The sequence below is a fragment of the Alosa pseudoharengus genome, unplaced genomic scaffold, assembly GCF_046254945.1.
Source record: "Alosa pseudoharengus isolate Yale_2024_CS ecotype anadromous, Long Island Sound unplaced genomic scaffold, YU_APseudo_1.1 YU_APseudo_1.1_scf_6, whole genome shotgun sequence".
Classification (NCBI taxonomy): domain Eukaryota; kingdom Metazoa; phylum Chordata; class Actinopteri; order Clupeiformes; family Clupeidae; genus Alosa; species Alosa pseudoharengus.
The window spans coordinates 11,000,430-11,011,949 of NW_027468848.1; the positions used below are offsets into that span (position 1 = coordinate 11,000,430).

The 11,520-nt window shown below is 42.5% G+C and overlaps 1 protein-coding gene across 2 annotated transcripts; it reads left to right on the forward strand.

Annotated features, from left to right (window-relative positions):
- Positions 1-4,173: 4,173 nt before the first annotated feature.
- On the forward strand, positions 4,174-10,565 carry LOC143106357 (tripartite motif-containing protein 16-like). 2 transcript variants are annotated; one of them, XM_076270635.1, is made up of 7 exons: positions 4,174-4,259; positions 5,579-5,890; positions 6,841-6,936; positions 8,085-8,318; positions 8,759-8,918; positions 9,032-9,088; positions 9,689-10,565. In XM_076270635.1, exons 1-7 carry the CDS (start codon positions 4,188-4,190, stop codon positions 10,195-10,197), a joined length of 1,440 nt encoding a protein of 479 aa, XP_076126750.1. In that variant the 5' UTR covers positions 4,174-4,187; the 3' UTR covers positions 10,198-10,565. The 2 variants fall into 2 exon arrangements, with proteins under 2 accessions (XP_076126750.1, XP_076126749.1); XM_076270634.1 differs by lacking the exon at positions 4,174-4,259 and having other exon boundaries at positions 5,261-5,890.
- The last annotated feature ends 955 nt before the right edge of the window (positions 10,566-11,520 follow it).

An 11,520-nucleotide genomic window follows, 5' to 3' on the forward strand; every position in this document is an offset into this window, starting at 1 on the left:
GAGGATTACCCAGCGGCTTTGAAGTTGGTGGCCATCCTCTCTGATCTACAGCTGAAGGAGGATCCCCCAGCGGCTTTGGAGTTGGCGGCCATCCTCTCTGGTTTACAGCTGCCCCAAGCTACTCCCCAGCCAGTGACCCACACAAGCCAATGGAGTTTGGAGCTTATGCGAAGGCTCGCCCCTCAGCACCATCAGTGGTGGCCCCAGTGTTTCCTGTCTTCCAGGAGTTTGTGCAGAGTTCCTGGACGGCCCCAGCCAAAGCCTCCCTCCCAGCAGTTTGTTTCCTCCCTGCAGAGCCGTTGCAGGCTGGTTGGAAGGATTTTTGAACGGAGCACGGAGCACCTTGAGGAAAAAAGTAGACTGTTCAGCTGCAGCTGGACACGGCCTCGCGACCTCTTCTGCCCAGACTTGAGCAGAAGGCTAAGCTGGTGGATAAAATGTTTGTGGGCAGCGCCCAGGCGGCGTCTACCTTGAACATTGTGGGCCTAACTGGCAATGCGTTGGCTGAACTCTCACTCTTCCATGCCCGTCAAGATGCGGGAGTGGCTTGGCAGGTCTAAGACAAATCACATGCTGCCTACATAGCACCATCTTACTGCAAATACACACACACACCCACACACACACACACACACACACACACACCCCCACACACACACACACACACACACAACTCCATTACACAATGCGCTGCATACACAGCATCGCCTTACTGCAAACACACACACAGAGAGAGAGAGAGAGACAACTCCATGACACGCTACTTATTTCACTTAACCATATTTCTCATACATCTCAGACTTGCACAGTGAAGATATACAGTAGAGATCAATCAAAAAGCAGAGTACCTAAGAAGACATGAGATAACTTGAACCCTGAGAGGAATGCTGGGTAATTTGCTGGTAAAGGTCTGTAATGGGCAACATACAATATAAAGGCATTTGTTTGGTCTTACCAGACAGCAAGAGAATTATTATGACCGCCGCGCAGCGAAGCGGCGGTCATATAGGTTTAGTCAGATTTTTTTTTTTTTTTTTTTTTTTTTTTTCTTTTTCTTTTTCGCATGCCCAAATTTCTGTCAATGATTCCCGGGACACTGAAAGACCGGGGTACACGAAACTTGGTGGGCATGTAACCCCACATGGATAGCATGGAACCATCGTTTTTCGTTTTGATCTGTAGCCCCCCCGCTGGACTGGACCCCCCGAAAGGAGGGTAGGGCAGACACAGTTTTCTGGGAATATCTCGAAAACCGTAGGGTTTAGGAGGACCATTTTTTTTTTTGTATGTTGATCTCAAGGGGCCATGTCAACCCATTCCATAACCACTCATTTCATGTATAGCGCCACCTAGTTAAACACAAAAAAGTAAAAATGAGGTGTTGTAATTGAAGGTATCTGTGACCTAACAAAGTCAAAACTGTACAAAATTGGAAGTGTAGGATCATTATGACACCCTCTGTATGCACGCCAAGTTTCGTGGAATTCCGTTCATGGGGGGCCACACAATAAATTCATTTATGTTACTATACACCAACTGGCCTGTAGGTGGCCGGAGACAGTTTTCTGTGAATATCTCGAGAACCGTAGGGCCTAGGAGGTCCACCTTTTTTATGTATGTTGGTCTTAAGGGGGCATGTCAACCCATCCCATTACCACTTATTTTATGTATAGCGCCACCTAGTTAAAAATGAAAAAGCAAAAAATTAGGTGTTTTCATCACAATATCTCTGGCTGACAAGGTCAAAACTGCACGAAATTAAAAGTGTAGGATCATTATGACACCCTCCGAATGCATGCCAAGTTTTGTGTACTTTCGTTCATGGGGGGCCTTACAATAAAACAATTTATGTCTACATTTAGTGACGTACACCAACAAGGATTCCCGGGACACTGAAAGACCGGGGTACACGAAACTTGGTGGGCATGTACCCCCACATGGATAGCATGGAACCGTCATTTTTCATTTTGATCTGTAGCCCCCCCGCTGGACTGGACCCCCCGAAAGGAGGGTAGGGCAGACACAGTTCTCTGTGAATATCTTGAGAACTGTAGGGCCTAGGATGACCATTTTTTTCTGTATGTTTGCCTCCAGGGGTCATGTAAACCCATTTCATGTGCACACATGTGCACAGATACACACACACACACACATACATTCACAGTAATCATACGTATGACACATACTCACACAGTAGACATATGTACGCTTGCATGCACAGGCACATACGCAGGCACAAACACAAGCACGCACGCACACACACACACACACACACACTCACACACACACACACACACACATAACACAAACAATCAAGAATTTCTCAGAATTATAAACAGGCAAGATGGAGGTGGGGTTGTATAAAATGAATTTTACATGTGAAATCTATGAACTAATCATGTTTTGGTACTTGTTGTCTAGCAGATACCAGTGAGAATTGAGTGTGGATAGTGCAATTTAGTGAGACAGTTAGAATCATATAGGCCTTTCAGCGTGATTTCTTTTTGTGGAAAAAATGTGCTGGACTGGGCGGCGGTCATATTTTGTACCGCTCTGCGGTACATCTAGTTGAAGCACAGATTAGGATTGTCCACTTGATGATGCAGATACTGTGTATACTGCTAAGCAAACAGGAGCATCTAGATCAGATACCATTGCCATTGCACTTCCTAAAAATAATGATATTATTCACTCTCACACCTGTTTTCTGTTGGCAACTGCAGAACCAAGGTCTTCCCATTGTTGTCTGTTATGTTTATTAATTTAGCCAATATTTACAGCTACATGAATGAACAGCAAGTGAGATAGTAGCAATTAATCCAGCTAAGAATGAGGTTGTCTGATGTTAAGGGACAACGGCAGACTGAAACTGTTCACACACGCATACACACACACACACATCTCTGGAGCCCATGCTGAAACACACACACACATCTCTGGAGCCCATGCTGAAACACACACACACATCTCTGGAGCCCATGCTGAAACACACACACACATCTCTGGAGCCCATGCTGAAACACACACACACACACACACACACATCTGGAGGCCATGCTGAAACACACACACACACACACACATCTCTGGAGCCCATGCTGAAACACACACACACATCTCTGGAGCCCATGCTGAAACACACACACACACACACACATCTGGAGGCCATGCTGAAACACACACACACACACACACACACATCTGGAGGCCATGCTGAAACACACACACACACACACACACATCTGGAGTCCATGCTGAAACACACACACACACACACACATCTGGAGTCCATGCTGAAACACGTCTCCACACCTCACACCAGCCTCTTGTGTTGAGTCCAGTGTTGAGTCCCCTCTGACCTTCCGCTCTCTTCTCTTGTTCCCCCGACACCCTCTTCTGTTCCCTTCATCACACTCACAGCACCTGACTTCCCTTAGTATCAGATACATGTCTGATGGAAGCTCTAATGTGACAGCATTTCACAGAGAGTGTATATATTAAAGAGATTACAATATTTATCCAAATCCTGAGAATGAACAAAAGATGTAAAATAAATCGCTTTGTCTAACATCAATGGTATTGCAATGCAGCAGGACTATGTTAAACTGTTGATTATTGTGTTGATTATTGTGCTCTGGAGTGTGTTAAAGTGTGATCAAATATGACATCTCTTCAGGTTGTCTGTCTAATGATATTATGAAAACTGATGAAGAGAAAGAAGTGCAAAAAACATTCAGCATTGGTTCATCACCAGGAGCAATATACAGGTTTGTCTATAATTTCACACTACAGAACCTGTTGTTCAGTTAGTCATGTTTTGGCCAGACCCCTGTGTAGAGGTCACACAATGACCCTTTGTGTGGGGGATCAGAAGTGGATATCAGGCAGGTGCCTTTCCTTGCAGGTACATAATGAAAAGTGATTATTACTATACATGTATACATTACCAATATTGGGATTGTCTTCATGTTTCACATAAGTACAAATACGTAATTTGCATTTTACTGTAATTTACTGTGTCAGTGATGAAACTTGCTATCCATGAGTCAGGACATGTTCCGGTGACATCAAATAACCTACATTTTTTAATAATTTATTCAAATTTCTTTCATATGGAATAACTAATAAGCAAAAATGTCTAAATAAATACCATCCTCCTTTTTTGGCCACCATCCCGAGTCTAGTCAATGGTCTGCACACACCTGCTGGAAGGCGGGGCTGGAGACAAAGTACACGACATGGTCCAGCATGCTGTTGAGGTAGGTGAGGGTCCAGTGTGCTGTTGCGGTAGGTGAGGGTCCAGTGTGCTGTTGCGGTAGGTGAGGGTCAGCATGCTGTTGAGGTAGGTGAGGGTCAGTGTGCTGTTGAGGTAGGTGAGGGTCCAGTGTGCTGTTGAAGTAGGTGAGGGTCAGCATGCTGTTGAGGTAGGTGAGGGTCCAGTTGATGTTGCGGTAGGTGAGGGTCCAGTGTGCTGTTGAGGTAGGTGAGGGTCAGTGTGCTGTTGAGGTAAGTGCGGGTCAGTGTGCTGTTGAGGTTGTGACAATTATGGCTAAAATATGCTATTTCTAATAGTTTAAATATATATATACATTTCTGAAAATTATTTAACAACCCCTGCTTGCTGTCTCATGAAGCCCACTTTGGGAACCCCTTAGCCAAGTAGCCAGCACAGAATGATAGCACTTCCACCACACTGAGGAGGAAGGAAGTCAGCCAGGGCCAGGTGGAAGAGGAGGACATGGATCTGCTCTCTCAGGGCCTCATGTACCAACAGAAGACACAGAGGGCCAGGCAGTTAGATTTCAATTTAACACCACACAATATCTCCACTAGATGGCACTATTACTCTTCATTTAGTCATTTAATTAATGGTGTGTAGTGTCCACACATTTTGAATGAGGATATTCTGAAATGGTTGCTTCCTTCAACAGCATTTACGATTGCGAAATTGAATTGAATACACTGACAGTTTTGAAATTTCTCAGTGCATTTTATGATGCATGTAGATTGTGTTTTTTTCCCCTCATGAACAGTAAACAAGGTTATTTTACTCTTAGTTGGAACAATGAACCCAGTTGTAACCTGGCATAATAGCAATATTAATTGGTCATATCAGCCATGCAGAATTACCTGCCAATCTTTGTCAATTACAAATGTGATCTGGTTGCATTGACACACCCCTAAATGCGGAAGTCTTTATCAAGCGGTAGGCTAGTCTACACCGAGTTCAGAGTAAACAAAACTGAAAGTAGATGGTGGCTTCAGAGGTTCCTGAAGTGGTTTGTCGTGCTCAGGAAGAATGGCAGAGGCTACTTCGATTAACCAGGACATTTTTATGTGTCCGATTTGTTTGGATCTACTGAAGGATCCAGTGACTCTTAACTGTGGACACAATTACTGCACGGGCTGCATTAAGGGCTGCTGGGATCAGGAAGATCAGAAGGGAGTTTACAGCTGCCCACAATGCAGACAGACTTTCACTCCGAGACCTGTTTTAAACAAAAACAACTTTGTTGCTGAGCTTGTGGAACAGTTCAGGAAGACTTTAATTCAAGGTAGGCCTACTGCTTCTCCTCAGTGTTTTGCTGGACCTGGAGATGTGGAGTGTGACAGCTGCACCGGGAGAAAACTAAAAGCCGTCAAGTCCTGCCTGGCGTGTTTGTTGTCGTACTGCGAGACTCATCTCCAGCGCCATGATGAACTCTTCTCAGGGAAAAGACACAACGTGGTTGATGTCACAGGTCAGCTACAGGACAAGATCTGCACTCAACACCAGAGGCTTCTGGAGGTATTTTGTCGCACGGATCAGAGTTGCGTCTGTGTGCTGTGTCTAGATGAACACAAAGGCCATGACACGGTCTCTGCTGCAGCTGAGAGAACGGAGAAACAGGTAAGCACCGGGAGGGAGTTCAGGTGCGGATATTTTTAGTGCGACTGCTCACACATGGAGAATGTAGGCTATCCCTTACACAACTTACCATATAATAATAAATCATTCCTGCAATGCCAAATTCACAAGAGTCAGAGGGACCCAGTACTGATAATTATGTTTATGTTATATCCTATATTATAATCAAATGTGTCTATTATTGTAAATGTGTGCAGTAGTGTACCATTGTACATGGGTCCCCCAGTCATATCGGTATATAATACCAATTAAGGCTAATTAACTGGCTTTTTTTCTGCCCTCAGTGTGGGAGTCTGGCAGAGTATTTGATGCGTCAACCTGCTGTTGGTTGATTTATGTTTTTTATGATTCATGTTTTTTTTTGTTGGCAAGGTGCCGGGTTGCATATTTTGGAGCATTGTAAAGAATGCTCCACTTCTTTTCACCACAATCCAAGTTTTCCAGCCCACAAGTGGTTATTATTATAAGCCCCAGGGTTCATATTGTGCTTTTTGAGAGGAAAAGCTTTCTAATCATTAGGCTAATAACAATATTTTGCATCAGACATACAATGAAAAATAGTATTATTCCTACAGATGTTTATTCATCAACTAGTCATATTGCCTGAAATTATATTACTTATTAAATGTGTCTTTCAGAAGTAGAGCTACACAGACTAGTGTGCTGAACTCCCAGTTATTACTGATCCCATCTGCTCCTTTCTGCCAAGTAAAGATTAACACAGTCGGTGTCATGACTGAATACGTGGTATCTCTCCTAAGTCCCAATAAAGACACTGTTTGCTCAGTGGTTTCCACAGATCCTGCAAAGAAACAGGCTTCTTAATGACATTTATAAATCAAAATTTCATGTGAGGATTAAATGACTATTGACTATACAGTGTAAGCACTATATAGTAACATGTAGTCTGGTATTGTCACTGTTTCATTTAGAAGGAGATGGAGGAGACCAAGAGGAAACTCCAGCAGAGACTCCAGGAGAGAGAGAAGGAGCTGCTGGAGCTGTGGAAGGCTGTGGAGACTCTGAAGGTGAGTACTGAGAAAACTATAGACCCTCAACTGCATAAACAAACAGGTGCGTTCCTTAAGCATTCCAGATGGCACAGTTATCAACATTGAGCTAATGGTAACTTGGGGACAAACAAGAATGTAGTACTGACCAGAGGACAGGACAGAAGCTGGCTGCCATGTCAGAGCTCATCTAACGCTGGCCAGTTGGTACGTAGCTGTGCAGTGTGTAAACCTTCCTCCCAACACCTTAAGAGACGTGCTAGCAAGAGATGCTAGAGCCTATGGGTTTTAGTGTGCTCGACTCCCATTCTGAGGTGCTGCAAGTTGCAGGTTCAAGTCAGTACGAGTGATGGACTAAGCCGCTTGGTCAACACAACGCAGGTTACACTCAGTCAGGGGTCTCACCCAGCCAGCCAGAGGAGTCTGCAAAACTGAGTCACTTTCCAGTTCCTCTGTGCTACACTGTGGGTAACAGGCTGTGTGGATGAGCTGAGTGAGGGCTGCTTTAATTCAATTCAATTCAATTCTTTATTTATCACAATGTCCATAGCAGAGAATAAAACTCAGACAGAATAAATAGATTTAAAAACAAGAAGACAAAAGACAAGAAAACAAGACAAAACAAACCATCAAGACAACAAAACAAAACAAGCCATCAAGACAACAAGACAAAACCAAACATCAAACATATAGGCATTCTCTCCAATGCCTCCTAAGCTTAGAGGAGTACCTCAAGGAGCTCTTGGCTGGATTCACTAGGGCTTCAATAATACTATTGTGTGAAAGATCCAGGCGGCACACAATTTGTACATTACATTTCTAAGGACTGCCTCACAGGTTGGCACATTGGAGAAGACAAACAAGTAGCTGGCACTAAACCATCTAGGTAGCTGCATCAGCAATCTCATAGTGTCATTGTAGGCAACTTTAAGCTTCTGCAAGCTGCTTTTCTTATATCTACACCAAAGATGAGCAGTATAGGTGTACAAAAGGCTTTAAACAAAGAGCATTTGACATTAGAAGAGCACATACTGAACTTGCGTAGTAACATGTTAGCCTGGGCATATAATTTGCAGCGTTGACGATATATTTCTTGATCATCACTAAGATCATCTGAGATTATATGGACTTAAGATGGACCCTCCTCTTTGTGTGTCTCCAAACAGAACTCGGCACAGACAGCAATGGAGGACAGTGAGAGGATCTTCACTGAGCTGATCCGCTCCATTGAGAGAAGGCGCTCTGAGGTGACAGAGCTGATCAGAGCTCAGGAGAAGGCTGAGGTGAGTCGGGCTGAAGGACTCCTGAAGCAACTGGAGCAGGAGATTGCTGAGCTGAAGAGGAGAGATGCTGAACTGGAGCAGCTTTCACACACAGAAGATCACATTAATTTCCTCAAGGTAACTGTAGTGTAAATAGAATATTATCAAAGTATTTAATATCCAATATCATACAATCCTTGTTGGAACATACTAATTAAATTGACATACAACATAATTAAAGTGTCTGTTTTCAGTTGAATGTTCTTGCATTCAGTGCTAAAGCTCCGCAATATTGCATTCAGTGTCATAGGTCTGCAATATATAACCTTGGATATGCATTAGATCAGACGTCTTCGACACCTTCCTTGATAGAAGCAGAAAGGAAGGGACTGTCTTGTATTGCATTAAATTGCTTACTAAGTCCGACCAACTATATTTTGTAGGACAAGTTATTTTACATGAGACATAAATACAATGCTAATCCATTAAAATAACAATTTTGGACAGAGATCAGATATCTATAGATCAGATATAATTATTAATTTCTATACAGTCATCTCTCTCTCTCTTATTTGAAGAATTTTCAGTCAGTCAGCCCTCAATCTCAGTCTAAAGACTTATCCAGCGCCTCTGTCAGCCAAAGCTGGTCTTTTGAGGCTGTGAAGAAATCTGTCTCCACACTGAAAGGGCAGCTGGAGGATTTCTTCAAGCAGGAAGTTCTGAAGATCTCTGCAGCAGGTCGGTTATATTAATTAAAAGAGGAGAAAAGGTCACATAAAATAATGAAGTGTATGTATACAGTATATGTATGTTATGTATAATTTGGTTATAATACATTTTTTCTTTCTCAGTGTCTGATGTCCAGGCTGTTTTTACTGAGCCAGTAACCAGAGAGGAGTTCTTGAAGTGTAAGTTGGTCTGGTCTACAAACATTGAGACAAACATGTACACACACAGTCATTCATTCAAGTATTTATAGAATCACAAACACAGGCACATGCATGTGCACACAGACAGACTGACGGACGGACGGACGGACGTTTTGAATAGAGACACTGGTTATCGCTATCTATCTAATCTCTAAATGCATCAAATCCACACCATACACGCACATCATATAAAGAACACACCTACAGTACACACACACACACACACACACACACACACACACACAAACCTGAAACATTAACACACATACTTTCTTTTAATTCTTTGAATAGTCACATGTACACTTACGCACAGCCATCCATTCACTAGAAATCTCAAAAATAAATCTAATCTGCATCATACACACACATACACACATACATACACACATACACACTGAAACATAAACACACATACTTTCTTTTAATCTTTTGAAAACTGGCTGTGAAATGGTCTTTCATACAAAAATGTACAGAATCACACACACACACATACACGCACGCACACACACACACACAGACTGTAATACACAAATACAAGTCTATAGTAAGTGTGTCCTGTTTTCTCTTCTCCTCCATCAGACTCCTGTCACTTCACACTGGATCCAAACACAGCACACAGACGCCTCCATCTGTCTGAGGGGAACAGGAGGGTGGAGAGGAGAACTGAGCTCCAGTCATATGCTGATCATCCAGAGAGATTTGATAAGTGGCATCAGGTGCTGTGTAGAGAGGGTGTGTCTGGACGCTGCTACTGGGAGGTGGAGAGGAGTAGGCAGGGGGGTTTTATAGCAGTCTCATATAAAAGCATCAGCAGGAAAGGAGGGGGTAATAATTTGTTTGGATGGAATGATCAGTCCTGGAGTCTGGACCACTCCAGCTCCACTTTCTCCCACAATAATAAAAAGACTAATCTCCCTCTAGTGGCCAGCTCCAGAATAGGAGTGTATGTGGATCACAGTGCAGGAACTCTGGCCTTCTACAGCATCTCTGACACAATGACCCTCCTGCACAGAGTCCAGACCACATTCACTCACACACTCTACCCTGGGTTTAATATACATCCTGGATCATCAGTAACACTGTTGTGACTCACTGTATACAGCAGGACAGAAATGTACCCAAGATACAGAAAGATGTATCACATCCACACACACACCTAATACATCCCATCTCATCAGCACACATATAAGTCACCACTCACATGTAAGGATCTGATAGTTTCATCTCAGCTGCCTGAGATTTTCTGTTCTTGGGGAAAACAAAAGACCAAAACCACTCCCTCAAAACCACTACCTTCCTCTCCCCCAGGTTTTCATGCATTTAGTCCCTTTGTGATTGGACACATGTCTGATGGACAACAATTGCCTCTATACATAGTCCTGTGAGTGTGATATGGGTTTTATTGTTAAATAAATTCACACGTTAAATAACTAAATAAATAAATAAAATAAAATCACACAGATCACTTTTTTACAAGTTATTGAATTTACTGAATTTGCTTATCATAGGACATGTGGAAATCATAACAAGAAAGATCTGATGAGAGACAATAAAATCCTCTTGAAAACAATCAATTTTGCATGCAAGTCTATGAGAAAAATCAGAGAATGTAGCCTTGGTAATGTAGAAGACTCACCCTGAGTGGCTGCATGTGTGCAATGAAGCTGATGTGTGTGTCTAAACGTATGCGATGTTGGTGGCAGGGGTAGACGTGTAGGTGATAATATGAAAATAAATGACATATCCCCCACATACATCATTTATCTTGTATGGCAGATTTCATTCATAACATTCATATACTCTTTTGGGAAAGTAACTTTCTAGCAAATGTTATATTTTCTAAATGACATTCATCTATTTAGGCGACTTTTATGTGTTCTTGATATTTTAACCCAAACTGCATTGCTTAATGTCTCATTCCCAGTAGGCATCCAGGGAGGCATATCTCCAGTGGGTAAAAGAAGGTGTACAGGGCATCCTAAATGCACCCAAGCGAGCGACTGTTGTGTAGCATTGAATGCTCTCTGTCCACCCTGAACCCGTTAAATATGCCCTTCTATTGCATCATATTTCTCATTCAAAACAGCAGAGCAACACGAGCAACAGAAATAACATAGACGGTTGCATCACGCTGCACTGCAGCACGTTGTGTACAGTTACACTGTAAATTTTGACAAGTTGACTTTACTTAGAAATTGTGTGCAAACTCATTGCCTTAAAAAAATTAAGTTAAATGACTTAGTAATGGTAAATTAGTGCAACTTAATTGTTCTGAGTAAGCAATACTTAATAAACTTACATTTTTAAGTGAACACAACTTATTTATTCTGAGTAACACTTACACTAACAAGCTTACACTTTTTTAAAGTGAATACAACTTGTTTATTTTACTACTGATTTTCTGGTTCATT

Bases quoted from the DNA above. Each gene is read 5' to 3' on its own strand.
- LOC143106357 (XM_076270634.1), top strand. From the start codon at position 5,300: ATGGCAGAGGCTACTTCGATTAACCAGGACATTTTTATGTGTCCGATT. The intron at 6,937-8,084 runs GTGAGTACTGAG...GTCTCCAAACAG, and splicing joins AGGCTGTGGAGACTCTGAAG to AACTCGGCACAGACAGCAAT. The intron at 8,319-8,758 runs GTAACTGTAGTG...TCTTATTTGAAG, and splicing joins ATCACATTAATTTCCTCAAG to AATTTTCAGTCAGTCAGCCC.